Below are 14,920 nucleotides of genomic sequence, written 5' to 3' on the forward strand. Positions count from 1 at the left end.
TCCTTTAAAGTCAGTTTGTTCATTCAGTTTATTCAGATACGAAAACAAAGGGTCTGTTGAGGCATAAAAAAGTCTTTGTGGGAAGTTGAATAAGTCAAATGTAGGAACATGCAACATGTGAGCACAACAGAAGTTAAAATGATAAATCGATTTTAATTAGAGTTTTAATCAGATTAGAGTCCTTCTACAAGACCTGCCCACAACATTGTAGGCAGTTATACCAGAGTAACCACTGTTCATATTGTACTTAAACTGTGCTAGTTCTCGAACAGATTTGCAAATATTTCAAAATGACCAATGACATCAGACTTGCACTGAACCATAAGCTTCCGTGGAGCCTTGAGGTCTGGCGGTCTGCTGCTCACCTTGCCTTGCTCCCTATAAATCGCTGCAATGAACAATTGCTCTAATGTTGGACTACAGTTGAATAATTTTGGACATGACTTTAAATATCAAATCCAACAAAATGTGATTTTTAACATTGCAGTTACATCCATGCATTACAGAGCCCCAGACATGACATGGTCAAAAAAATTAATTCGTGGCCACAAAATACTACTTTGTCTCCACGAAATAAGTATAATGAACGCACGAAATACTAATTAATAATATTAGTATAATTCCTGGACAGCTGGGTGAGCAAATCGAGCGCATCTTCTCTAGAAACTGCAATAGCCTACGTGATGTCCTTAGTATTTCGTGCGCACATTATACCTACTTCGTGGCCATGAGTTAGTATTTCATGCGCACTATATAGCTATATTGTGGCCACAATTTGATCTTTTTGACCATGTCATGTCTGGGGCTCGGTAATGCATATTTATACGAGCTCCGCATAACACCTGGCGGCTGCAGGTACCTCCTCTGACCGTTAGGTGGCAGTAGCTGACCGCGGTTTGGAGCGCGCGGAGCCGCGGCTGAGAGCACACAGAAGAAGAAGGAGGAGCGCTGTCATGGCGGCCAAGGTGAATACTTGACATTTCCTCTTCGGCAAAGTTTTGTTGACTTTTATGTGTGTTATGTCAATGAATGCGCTGGTGTGCTGTTAACGGCAGCCGTCCCCGAGCTGTTAGTGCAGACCTGACGATGCTGTCACGTCGCAGACGTTTAGCGCTACGCTGCGTGAGAAGAGCTGTGCTAACCACGTCTGCTGTGTTAGCCTCGCTGAATGAGTCGATGCTAAAGTACACAGTGTTTTGCTACGTTAGCTGACAGCAGTTTGAGCAGAAACGTTACTCTCACAGTGTATTGTCTCCTAAGCATGTGTCATATAGCCGATACAATATAGTTATGTGTCAAGTGTGGCTCACATAATTTAATACATTTTGCAACCATGTGAACACAGTTAGAGACATCACAGTTAACGGTAGTTAGCTTAGTTTGAGCTGGTTGTGACTTATTCATCTAGTCACCAACGTTTAATGTAGCTACAACCTAACGAAGGACTGTATTGTAAGTTATAGATGCGGTGGCTGTTATGCTACTATTTAAGTTACATTTAATAAGTGATAAGCTACTGTAACTTTCACTGAATGTTGTGCATACCAAACATACAATAAACATATAAAACATGTTATTTAGAGTACTAAGCAGTATACAAAGCCACTAATATGAGCTGCAGCTGAGCCCCTTTCATCGTTCAAATTCAGCATAGGTGTTAATATTTCAATAATTATACTTCATATGTGATAAAGCTGATATATATATATATATATATATATATATATATATATATATATATATATATATATATATATATATATATATATAGTGATTATATGTTGTCATATCACTTTTACTGAAATGAAATTATGACTGCAAGCCTTTTAGTTTCAGTCTGGGTTTTTTTTACATCTACATATGTAAAGCATCTCCTTTCACCACATGAGTCATCTGTCTAGAGTTTGCATTGTACTTCTGTCCTGTGTTGTAGGTGGCGATAGTGGCCGTCCCGACGGTGCTGAGCATAGCCTCCATCCGCGTGTATACTGTGAGGGAGGTGCCCACTGATGGGCTGGTTCCTCGACGAGAGGTATGACTGTCCCAAAACGTCAGCAGAGCTGATATGGGAGAACTTATTTCCATTAACTGAACGGTTTCATGTGATAATTATAATCTGCCTCTGCCCTCAGCTGAACATCTACACCCCAGTGCCATCGTCTGCCCAGGCTCAGTTTGTTCCAGAGAGTCCGGGGTTTATTCAGAGTGGGATAACCACGACGAGAGAGAGCATACTACCATTTTTCCAGGCTGTTAAGGTATTTAGTTTTGCTGTGTGTTTTCTACAGCAACACATTAGATTAGTTTAAAGTTCACAGACACCATCTGCCGCAAAGTGAACTCACACTCTCACATCCTCCTTAACACTTAAAACCCCCAAAGTAACAACCCTCTGAAAGATGTAGTGACATAAGTGTGACATAAATGGAACATGACTTAAAACACAGTCTAGAGGTCTTATCTTGCACCTGCAGGGTAAGTTTTCCAAGCCTGATTTTTGTTCCTCTTGTTTGCGGTTACAGAGAACAATCCAACGTGCTGCAAATGCTCTGTGCAGGTACAATTTTGCAAACAGCAATGTTCAGGAGTCAGACAGGAAATAGTGTTCACACAGTTAACGTCGCCCACAACAGTATGGCTTGCTGTGAGGAGATTTGACAGCTTGATAGTGTGGAAGATGGGGAAAACACACTTTACACTGACTAACATGTATCTGTTTCAGTACTGTCTAGATAGTTGTGTTCTTGCTGGCCTGCTGTAATGGTTGACTTCAGCTTTGTCCTTTGTTCCCGGCAGGGTGCCTGTCTCTCTGTGAAAAGGGGAAGTGTAAATCTATACCATGCAGGAGAGGGTGAGTCAACATTAGGGACCTTAAGGTGACATATGTAACTAAAAACTCAAAACTTTAAGGATATATTAACCAAAAAAAGAAAATTCAGTCTTTAGCTACTCACTAGGTGAAGTTTCGTAGTCCACAGAACATTTCTGGAGCTTCAAACTAAATCAGCATTGAAGCATTCTCCAGCTTATGTAGCTGGGGTTTGTTTGAAACATTAAAAAACAAGACATAAACTGGCATGATCTATTTCTCCAGAAACCGCGAAATCCCAAATTGATATGAAAAGATGGTATTTACTCCCTTGACACTCAGTAGAGCCCACGCACCCACAGGGTTTCGGCTTTAAAAAGGGTGGCAATAACATCTTTTTAAATCAGTTTGGTATCCCGAGGCGTCCAGAGATGTGGATAATGCTGAACCAGCTGTATGGAAGCATTTTAACTGTTTGCTTTGTTTTGTTTTGTTTTTCTTTTACATTTTAAAACAAGACCCTATGTCCTTCAGCTGTTTTGCTGTAAAGCTCCTGAAATTTTTTGCGGGGAAAAATATGTAAGATTGCTTTTTTTTCTGCATTTTACTATTCATAGGTGAGACCACTGCACATTACATTAAGGTTATTATTCTTGACATTTATGTCACCATCCTCTCTGCTACTGCTGTTAGTGTAATAAATAATGTCACAGTTTGAGCAGAAGGTCAAACATCAGCTCAGAATTGAGAACATTTAAAGTATTTGTCATCATGTTTCCTGTGTTTCTGTTTCCCAGATGTGTTCTATTACTTGAAAGACCCACCCCCGGAGTTTCTACCCAGATTTGGTACCATCACCATGGCCGGCCTGCTTGGCATGTTCTTGGCACGGAAAGGTAGCCTGATCGACAGTCAATATATCACAAACACTTTAGGCCTGCTGGGAACAGTTATTTTGTCATCTGTTAATGTATTTCAACAATGATTCCCAAAAAGAGGGGGTGTTGTCTAAAGTGTGAGTAAAAACAGATGTAATCATTTACAAACAAACTGTGTTTATTGTCAGTTTAGTGAAATGTTTCTGAGCCCATGTAGTGATATACTTTTAATCAACCAAAGTGGTGAACCTCGCCCCATCCTTGCTTCTGAACAGCTGAACCTTTACATGATGCCGCTTTCTTACCCAATCATGATACTTTCACCTGTTACCAATGAACCTGTTTAATGTGGAATGTTCCAAACAGGTGTTTTTAAGCATTCACAACTTTCCCAGTCTGTTGTTGCTCCTGTCCCATCTTGTTTGAAATGTGTTGCAGACATTGAATCCAGAATGGGCATATATTGACAAAATCGAAAAAGTTTTCATGAAGTTGTCAAAAGAGGTTTGCAAATTATCATGTTCTACTTAAAGGAGAACTTCGGTCGATTTAAACATGCAGCTTCATTGCTCAAGCTACCCCTGACGTGCGACTACCGAAGACGCGAACAAATTTGGTCCAGCCATTATAGAGCTCCGTGAACGGAGATGTAGCATTGAACGCTAACTGCATGGGGTCAGAACTTCACGCTGTGTTTTAAGCATCTTAACATGCTCCACATCTCACACCAGAAGTTATGCAACATCAGCAGACACCTTAGCACACAGCACTGTAGCGTGTATGACTCAAAATGAATAAAAAAGTAGTTAAAATAGTGTGTTTGTGCAAGGAGCTACTTACCTGTTTGTTGACATCCGCGTCTTCCGGTAGCTAGACCAAACTAGCATATCCACCGAGTGTGCACTTAACAGGCTTAACAGGCTATTGTAAGGCTCATGGCTCATGACAGGTTGTAACATGGACATGTACATTATGAACATACACACGAAAATGCTGGAATACGTTTCCGTCTCCGCCAGTGAGGGAGTAAGTGCACGCTCGACGGATTGACTAGTTTGGTCTAGCTACCGGAACACACGGATGTCAACAAACAGGTAAGTAGCTGCTTGCACAAACACACTATTTTAACTACTTTTTTATTCAGTTTGAGTCATACACGCTACAGTGCTGTGTGCTAAGGTGTCTGCTGATGTTGCATAACTTCTGGTGTGAGATGTGGAGCATGTTAAGATGCTTAAAACACAGCGTGAAGTTCTGACCCCATGCAGTTAGCGTTCAATGCTACATCTCCGTTCACGGAGCTCTGTAATGGCTAGACCAAATTTGTTCGCGTCTTCGGTACTCGCAAGTCAAGGGTAGCTTGAGCAATGAAGCTGCATGTTTAAATCGACCGAAGTTCTCCTTTAACTTGTTTCCACAACATCCCACCTTTTTTTGGAATTGAGGTAGTATTATTATATAAATCAGTATATAAAAACAAAACACAATTAAACAAACAACATTGCAGCAACCGGTGGACTTACAAGTTTTGTACAAAGCAAACAGCATAGGTAGGCCTACATTAAATGGAAGAAGTGCACAATCAACAAAAGGGATGTAAAACCAGACAGCAGATGGAAAAATGGGTCGCCAAATATACCTCCCCAAGTATTCATATGTGTCGGAAACACTTTAGAGTTGTTCATGTATTCATTTGATAGAATTAAAAAACAATTCATCAGTTGCATTAGTGTTCAGTGTCTTAGTAACACAGTTAAAACCCGAACAAAGTAAAAGTAGGCAACTAAAATACTGTGCTGCGAAATTGGGTCAACAAAGTATTGAGGTTTGACACCCTCACCCCCTGCACCCTGTATGTAGAACATTTGTAGTGTTTAAAGAAGTTTGTTTCCTTTCCTCTGAAAGCAACATATGTTTCCTTTTGCATCATTGGGAAATAAGTATTCTACGAATTCTCTCCACAGGACGTCTTATCTTTCAACATGTGGCAAACTGTATAGATTCGACAGCATTAGATTTACAAAGGACTGTTTTGTCCCTTGCAATATCATAGCTGCTATAGAGGCACTGAGCTGGCTTGCATGTCGACTTTAGTTGTCATGCCACCTTGAATACGGACCTGTTATGATAAAATTGTATTAAAAAATACACACTATGTTTATTTAGCATGCAAGTCTTATACTTTAAGTCACTCACTTTGTACACCGGAGAATTCCTTTGCCAAACATTAATATTCCAGCGCACACCATGATATGATTGACACATTGACATATGACTGATATATTATATTAACAATGACATTAAAAACAACAAGGAGCAAACTACAAATTGCGTATGTTGCTCTGTTTGTCTGATGAAGCAACATGCGAAAGGCGTGGTTTTCTCCTGGTGTGCGCTGGAATATTGCATCAAGTGTGGATTACTTCACACCAGTTGTCACGCAGGAGAGTAGTACTGCTGTGCACAGGTTATCTTTGGATTCTAGGATATCACCTTTGATGCCGTTTTACTTGAAGCACATTTACCTGCATTTGACCCAGTCATAAGAGACAACTGTCACAGATTATCAGCATTGGCAGACCACAGTTTGCCACTTGAACCACAAAGTTAAAAGAACTTCACAAAAAAAGTGGAGTTCAGTTTCGGTTTTCTCAGCACTTTCTTCTCGTCACTCTCTCTCACTGTGGTGGAGGAAGTTAAATGACATTTAAACATCGATATAATAATGGAATGAAAATGAAATCATACCTAATATAGACATCTGTTTGCCATTCTTTATTGTAAACTTTATTTTAGGCTCTCGTTTCAAGAGGGTAGCAGTTCCAATAGGCCTGATGAGTGTAGGTACTTCAGTCTGCTACCCAGCCCAAGCAGTGGCCGTTGTAAAGGTAAAACTACTTTTTTCAATGCTGACCTCTCTTACAACCCGAATTATAATTTTCAGAGTTTAACACTGTTGTTTACTTTTTTCACAAGGTGACGGGTAAGAAGGTGTATGCAGCAGGAAAATGGAGCAGTGCTACAGTGTCTTCACTGCTCACCCCAAAGCCCCAGGAGCCTGCCACAGAGACTGCTGCTTCAGAACCACAGGTTAACAGTCATTTTGAGTTACACAACAGATTTATTATGATCTTTTAAAGGTGTGAAACCGGCTCATATTAAACAGGAGGTGCTGTGAAACTGTTTGTGACTAAAACCAAAACACCCTTCCTACTTGAATGATTTCCCCTCTTTACTTGCTCAAAAAGTCCCTCCCATCTCTTAATAGGATGGTTTTCATTTCCTGTCCCAGCACTCTTTCATGATGATTGTGGTTTAACTGTAACTGTGCACTTGGAGTTATCTGTGATTTAGAAATTAAAGCTTATAACTCACTGTTAGTCACCCCATAATATCAGCTAAATGTCTAAAATGTTAAATGCTAATGTAAGCAATTGCATTTCTCCTTGCATGTCTCCTCACCTTCCCCTTCCAGTGTAGAAAAATCTGACCTATTAGAACTGAAACTTTCCAGATAATTGTAAAATGAGTGCTCTTTTCTGTTTATAGATGAAAGGTGTTACTTCTGTACCTGACACATGCACTTTGAGTGTGATTAATCAAATGGTGAAATTCTTATTAATCACCATTTTGTGTAGACGAATAAGTGGAAGTCTTGGTTGAACAGATTTAAATCTGTGTTCTTTATCCACATGTTGTTAGGCAGCTAAAGTGCCAAATCTAGAGTCTGCAGTAACCGAGGAAGCCTCAGCCCAGAGCTCTACAATCACAGAAACAGAGGTGGAATCAGCCGAGTCCATTCCTGTCTCTGATGAGCCTGTTGTCCCCATCCTATCGGAGGAACCTTCATCGATAGCTCTCGCAGAGATATCCGCCAACCAGACCCCTGCAGACACCAACACAGGTAGTAAAGATGTTGATCTGTCTGTTTCTTTCCCTGTCTCAGTCTCTTTTTGTTTCAATCACACAAAGGCTTCTACTGACAATTTTCTCTGTTTCCTTTCCTGTCCAGATCCAGTGGCAGAGTCAGTGCCAGCAGAGACAAAGACCACCACAGCCTCAGAGGAAATACCTGCACCTGTTGAAAATGAGGAGCCTTCAGACACAAAACAAGCAGCGGAGAATGGCTCTATTGATACAAGCCCAGCTGAGTCTACGCCGAGCTTAGAGCCAGTGGAGGCTGCTTCAGCCGAGTCTGCTCCCGTGGAAGCGGCACCAGTAGAGGCTACTCCAGTAGAAGCTGCTCTAGCTGAGTCTGCTCCAGTAAAAGCTGCTCCAGTGGAGGCCGCTCCAGTGGAGGTTGCTCCAGCGGAGGTTGCTCCAGTGGAGGCCGCTCCAGCGGAGGCCGCTCCAGTAGAAGCTTCTCCAGCGGAGGCCGCTGCAGCGGAGGCTGCTCCAGTGAAGGCCGCTCCAGTAGAAGCTTCTCCAGCTGAGGCCGCTGCAGCGGAGGCCGCTCCAGCGGAGGCCGCTCCAGCGGAGGCCGCTCCAGTAGAAGCTGCTCCAGTGGAGGCCGCTGCAGCGGAGGCCGCTCCAGCGGAGGCCGCTCCAGTAGAAGCCGCTCCAGTGGAGGCCGCTCCAGTAGAAGCTGCTCCAGTGGAGGCCGCTCCAGTAGAAGCTGCTCCAGTGGAGGCCGCTCCAGTAGAAGCTGCTCCAGTGGAGGCCGCTCCAGTGGAGGTTGCTCCAGTGGAGGCCGCTCTGGAGGAAGAAGTCAAATCTGTTTCTTCATCTGAAGAACCAGGTACCAGAAATATTCTGCTGCACAATACAGAAGAGCAAGAACTGCATTTCTGATACATGTCCATCCTGAAAGTCTACACAATCATGAAAATTAAAGACTGTTCCATTGAAAGCTCTTAAAACTGACATTTAGACCCCAACACATCATGATACCAAAACATCTGTGATAGCCCAATAACAACCGACCAATATATCTGTCTATACTGATATAAGTGTTAATCAAAGATTTTTTAAGCTTTTGTATGTCTCTTCTTACTTCTTATTAGACTCAACCTGTACTGTACTCTCACTGATTTGTTTTACATTGACGAATAAATACTTCCTAAATGTAATTACCATTCAAAATAATAGTTTGATGGTACTAAAGCTTTTTGTGCTTTTGACCATGTGTTGCGTTTTGACTTCTCTACAGTGCCCATTGTTGAATCAGCTGAGCCTGAACCTGCCCCTCAACCTGAGTCAGCGGACCCACTACAAGTCGCCGCTGTGGAGGAGTCACCAACACTCACACCACCACCTCCTCAGGAACCTGCTGCAGAAAACAGCAAAGGTAATTTGAACACCTGCTGCACTCACTCCACTACAGTACACAGGCTCACACTACATCTCATCTGAGAATTAGCTGAATTTTGGATCGTGTTGGATCTTGTTCTTGTTGGTGTGAGTGTGGTGTAAAAACAATCAAGTAAAGCACGATGATAAACAAACAGCTGCAGTGCATTCCTCAACATCCAGTGTGTGACATGCATGATTTCATATTGCCAGTGTTATAACAGTGCAACATCTCATATATCAGCCAAACACAAACAACCTTTGGCCTGTGGACCACCCATCTACATTGTATATCCAACAATTTAACAGATTGAGTAGTAAAAGAGTTCTACAGACTTTCTCTTGTTGGATTCTTCTGTTAGATAGCAAAAAGTAATACCCACCAAATAAAATAGAACCAGAGTTGACATTTGGACTTGTGCAGTTTGAAAACTTTTAAGCCATGCACTGGACCCACAGTTTGGAAACCGTCTAGACAGCCTGGCTTTAACACAAATATAATGTTATAATGCAGTGATCGCATATTGCGTAACACCAATTTTACATTGGAAAAATAATAACACAATCTGCCTGTTGGCTACAAATAACCTCAATCTCCAAGGAAAATACATTTCCTGTTTCACCTTACTGCAGATGTCAGCTCTATGAGATCTCCCAAGACGAGGAAGCATCCAAATACATTTTTAATATTTATACAAGGTTTAATGTGTGGAAAGTAAGTGGTGAATAGTACGACCAAACATTATTTCTTGATTTTACTAATTTTGAGATATTTTTCTTAATAACACTAGTTGATCAGTACTCCACTGGAGCACGAAATGAGACATGAGAGTTGAACAGGTCCTAGACTGACGTTGTGTATGAAGATAATACCCTCTACTTAATCTTCATATCTAAATATGCACTAACAATCAAATGGGGCTCTCGTGCTGCTTTGTTTACACACGGCTTTAGGGAGCTGTGTTTATGCAGCTCCACGTAACACGTGTTCTGAATTTCTAACACATAATCAATGTGTGTTTTTATTTGATGTTTTTGAAGGTCAAAGTTCCATATCTGTCCACTGTGTGCACACATTGGTAAAATGGCAGAATGTTTATTAATCAATTTGATTTATAAACTGGCTCATGCTCGGTTTAGAGCAGTCTACTCACATGGAATTCCATGTTTTTTCTTTTTGTACCATTTTTTTTTCGTTGTGCAAGATACATTTAATGCAAACTAGATGAATTGTGAAATAAATAAATCTTATCTGGATCGGGTAAACCACACGCATGAGACCCAGCAACATTTAGCCTACGTTATTTGGTATTCATGAATTCTAGGAAGAGATGTATTGCGTCTGTGCGGTGTGTGTGTGGGTCTGTGTGCTTGTAACAGTCACCATCCATTCAACTAGTATTAAATGGTCACAGAACACAGTGGCTTTAACCATGACACTGTTTATTGTAGTTTGGTACCAATGCAGGTTATCTCGTCATTTTAGTTTATTCTAAACCAGCTTAATTCCCTTAAAGTTTAACATTTAATATTTCTGTGCTTGTGTCTGAGATGTCGTTGTATTCCTCTTGTTGCCCTCCAGGTGGCTCTAGTTTCAAGCCAGACCCTGCTCTAATGGACTTCGGGCAGTCCAATCCTGAGGATGAAGACCTGTACAGCACACGCAGCTGAGACATCACAGCCGGCTGCAGGAGAAAGCTCATTCCCACACTGCCATCGCACATCTCACTCAGATAACAAACACTACTCAGTGTCATTATGCAGTGTAAATAGGCCATTTTGCGAACATGCAGAGTCAGAAAAAGTCTTTAATCAACATTTCCATTCTCATTTCTTCAGCCCACATCATTGATTTTTCCACGGAAAAAGGTCCAAGTATATTTGCATTGATGCAGCAATGAGGCGACTTTGAGTTCACAGAACTGTCTGTTTGCGTAGCAGGAAGGAAACCTGGAAAAAAATACACCCACAACAGTGATTGTTAATTCACAGATGGCAGATTGTGAAATTTTCTCTCTGTTTGTGTCATTTGAAAATTACTGGCTTTTGTGCTTTAGCTTTCATCGTCATGACAACACAGTGCTTTTTATTTATTGTAATTTAGCCCATTGCGTTGGGAGATTCAAAATACTGCACATGTGCTGGTGATAATTATAAGATGGACTGGCGCTGCTCCATTTTGTAACATCAAAAATTGTCTTCAGATGTTCAGAACCAAAAATAAATATATTTTTCACAATTTCATTTTTCATAATTTCATGTCACGGACATACACAAGTGCACATGAACTCATAAGATAGCAAACACAAAGTTTAACTGGTGAAACATTTGTCACTTCTTGCAGATCGCTTGACATTGTCTTCTCTGCCAAAGCTCTGCAAAACAAATCTGAGACACAAAAAGAGTCTTTCAACAACTTTTTTAATAATCATCCAACCAAAAGAAAAGTCATTAGAGTGAAGGACATTTTACTAGAAAGAAAGGTCTTCAATCATCATATAATGAGCAGCTAATCTTGAGCTGGATTTAATCTTCCATCAGACCAAAAGCAAATAAACTATTTTCTCCTCAGGAAAACTTTTCACCCCGCTTCTTTCCATCGCTAATGGTAACCAGAACTTAACTGTGCACAAAAGAGTTGTCGCTGTCTTTTCTTTTCCATACAATGTTTTTAAATTAGGTTTGCACCAAACATCAGCAGACCATCTTTCTTTCTACACAATGTGTGCTCAGCATCATGAATATCACAGTATTACAGTACAGTGCCTATTCTGCTAATTTAAAAATAAATGAATCATCCAAATGAAAAATTTCACTTCACAAATAGATGTCCTTCAAAATGTCCCAGTTAAAATGTCTGGTGAGCTGCTGTTCAGACATATTCACAGGCTTTTTTAATCTCATATTTTGAGGTCCCTTTTCCGAAACTGGAGCAAACTAAAACGCCCAGTAGTTACTGAATAGATCTGCAATGAACTGTTGTACAATTTGCAGTACTGTATTATATGCAGTTGCTAAATATATTGTAGGTTTTATAAGTGTATAACTGCACAAACCTAAAATAATTCTTGTGTGTATCAAAAAATAAATGTACATTATTGAAATTTAGTTTGGTGGAGACATTCATGGTTCCCAGGGGATGAATCCCTGACATTTCCTGTTTTTCCACCAGCAGGTCAAAGTTTTCACTTACTCTGTGAAATATCTCAACATCTACAGGATTGTAGATTGACTGCTCAACATTTTGCACAGACATTCATTGTTCCCAGATGATGAATCCCTGGGATCGATAATGCTGCGTTATTTCTTCCAGTGCTACCATCAAGTTGGCTTGTGGTTTTGAGTGAAAAGTCTAGATTACATTTGGATGGATTGCCGTGAAATTTGGTAGACATGCATGGTTCCCAGGGGATGAATCCTGACTTCAGCAGTACCTCGACATTCCCTGCTGTACCATCGGCAGGTTAACGTTTTCACTTATTCTATGAAATAGCTCAACATCGCCCGGATTGGTCTTCTCACAATTTTCTTCAAACATTCATCATCACCTGCAGGCGCAGTTGTACTTGTGGTGCTAATAGGCAAATGTTAGTTTGTTAACGCACTAAACTATGATGTTGAACAGGAAAACACATTACCTGCCAAACATCATGTAAGCATGTTAAAAAAATGTTAAGCAAGTTTACTGATGTGAGCATTAAACTCAGCCTCACCAAGCTGCTAGCGGTGCTGTAGACTCAGTTTTGTTATATGTAACGTTATAATTTGAACCCATTTGGCTGAACCAAGTTGCAGTAAGTCAGATATTGACAAATCAGTTAAATGAGAAACAGCTTCCTTGGCCAGTAAAGTACAGATTGTCTGCCTGGAAATCTGATCCCCAGTGATGCACTCATTGTGGTTTCCTGAAACAAAAGAACAAGTACAGATGGACCAGTATTTATTACGGAAATTATTATTTTGAGCAACAAACCTGGGAATATCATCTGGTCATTTAAGCGTTTTGGGTGCCACATGTTTTTGCTTATCTGCGAGCACACAGTTGCTGTTGGACCGTGCTATCTGTGAACATCTTTATAGCTTCTTTATTGCTCCTCAGAGGAACCGGAGCTGCCTGGACCTCATAAACTCCGCATGAGGCTGACCAGAGTCACGACCCCTCAGGGCTCTGTGTGTGTGTGTGTTCATGCTCACATATGTGTAGAGAGAGGGAAATGTCAGATCTATTGGATGTCAATACTTTCTCATCCTTCTTCCTGTTATACATGGAGAAAAACACATATGGGAACCAGGCTTTCTGTGGCATCAGAGTCACAGTTGGTGCTGTTGGTTTGAGTCAAGGGGTTAAGGGACTCGCAAAGCACCACCAAATGTTCTGAAAAAAAAATCCTCAAAATCCACTATGTATCCTGCAGTTATTATCCCCCAACAGTAATGAAAGCACATGGAACATATTGACTCAGTTCAAAATAGATCAGATCAGAGAGAGTGGGTATGCTGGAAATCTGTGCAACCCTTTTCTTCTCACATGGACATTTTGTTTCTATAAGCTGACGGCCTGTGTGAGAGGTTTCAGGGCCCCCACTCCCGCATAGCAAGATGTGACGCTAAGTATAGCCTCATGTCACGTCTCTCAAGAGTCCCCTACACATATGGGGCCCCCTTCCTTACAGCATCCCACACAGGCAGCAGCTATGATTAAATTCTGAGAACTAATGTTTCGACTGGAGTCTGTCATGCAGTCCCGAGCTCACTCTCTCTCAGATACGTCCTAACCAGCAGAGAGGAAGTGGTGCTCACAACCCTGACCTCTCACCTTTCAACCCCTATGAGCCGGATTTTCCACAGTGGACCTTGCGAGGGTTATGGTTTTCGGTGGTTATCTTCCCAGGGTCCGGCCACCGAGGGAGACCCCCACCATCAAATAAACACACAGCACATTTATCAGCAACAAAATGTAAACATTATTACATAAGTAATTTAAGGGGGTTTATGAGTACAGTATATGTTCACACATCTCCCTCTCCTTTGCTTGTGTGGGTCTGTGTGTGTACATGTATGAGCTTGTCTACACAGTTTTCCCTTTTTTTCCTTGGGAATGTAGATACAATCAGATGTCATCAGTTCACTCCGTCCAGTAGAAACACACTGTACATCATGCACATTATGCACACATGACTTCATTTGGGGTTTTTGCAAACTACTGACACTTTAGCTGTAGCTTTTACCTTTTGGTTGTAGCAACATCTTAAATCTAAAATCTACATATCTTTTAAAGAGTGCAGAGGAAAATGAGAAGAAAACTTGACAAACTAAAGTTGCAAATAAATATGCAGTTTTTAATGTGTTTTCCAGGAATAAACAAACTACGAAAAATAATTGGCTGAGAGACTGACGTCCAGTGATGTAAGTGAAGGCTTGATGCTCTCTGCGCCATCGGTCTCCTTATCTGCTGCTTGTACAGACGCTTTAACCAAAGCCCTGTGTTTGGATCATTAAGCACACACAGACACACACTCCCACACATTCTCAAAATGTTAATCAATCAGCCTCTCGATTTGTGGATCCAATATCCCCCAAGACGGGATTTTGGTAGCAGAATTAACACTAGCATGCCAGGAATGCCATGGAAAGTGAAACATGTGCATTACAAGCCCATTCAATTGATTGTCTGAAGATTGCAGTTTTGCTCCTCCGTGTGCTAACAAAGGTCAAACAACGACAAACACGAGTTGCTCTGAGACAAAACAAGTGAAAGTTAGATTTACTGAAAGGCAGTCAGCTCCTTGTCTTGAAAACATGTCATGTTATCAGTATTAAGTGTATGCAGCCATGCTAGCAGCTGTGTGAGTCCAACACCAGCATGCTAAAACGCTCAAATTGAGAATGCTAACATGCTGATGCTGAGTACAGAGGGTATGATGTTTACTATAGGCCTTTTCAC

At 41.1% G+C, this 14,920-nt stretch overlaps 1 protein-coding gene across 3 annotated transcripts; it reads left to right on the forward strand.

Annotated features, from left to right (window-relative positions):
• The first annotated feature begins 858 nt into the window (after positions 1–858).
• Positions 859–11,215, forward strand: apool (apolipoprotein O-like). Of its 3 annotated transcripts, none has more exons than XM_030397165.1 (12): positions 859–965; positions 1,934–2,032; positions 2,133–2,258; positions 2,797–2,851; positions 3,607–3,705; positions 6,484–6,575; positions 6,664–6,777; positions 7,390–7,591; positions 7,700–8,316; positions 8,347–8,425; positions 8,837–8,974; positions 10,559–11,215. In XM_030397165.1, the coding sequence occupies exons 1-12, from the start codon at positions 954–956 to the stop codon at positions 10,645–10,647; spliced, it is 1,722 nt and encodes a 573-aa protein (XP_030253025.1). In that variant the 5' UTR covers positions 859–953; the 3' UTR covers positions 10,648–11,215. The 3 variants fall into 3 exon arrangements, with proteins under 3 accessions (XP_030253025.1, XP_030253027.1, XP_030253024.1); XM_030397167.1 differs by having other exon boundaries at positions 7,700–8,286; XM_030397164.1 differs by having other exon boundaries at positions 7,700–8,425.
• The last annotated feature ends 3,705 nt before the right edge of the window (positions 11,216–14,920 follow it).

The sequence above is a fragment of the Sparus aurata genome, chromosome 18 (genome assembly GCF_900880675.1).
Source record: "Sparus aurata chromosome 18, fSpaAur1.1, whole genome shotgun sequence".
NCBI lineage: Eukaryota > Metazoa > Chordata > Actinopteri > Spariformes > Sparidae > Sparus > Sparus aurata.

Bases quoted from the DNA above. Each gene is read 5' to 3' on its own strand.
- apool (XM_030397164.1), top strand. The intron at 2,033-2,132 runs GTATGACTGTCC...CTCTGCCCTCAG, and splicing joins GGCTGGTTCCTCGACGAGAG to CTGAACATCTACACCCCAGT. The intron at 3,706-6,483 runs GTAGCCTGATCG...ACTTTATTTTAG, and splicing joins CATGTTCTTGGCACGGAAAG to GCTCTCGTTTCAAGAGGGTA.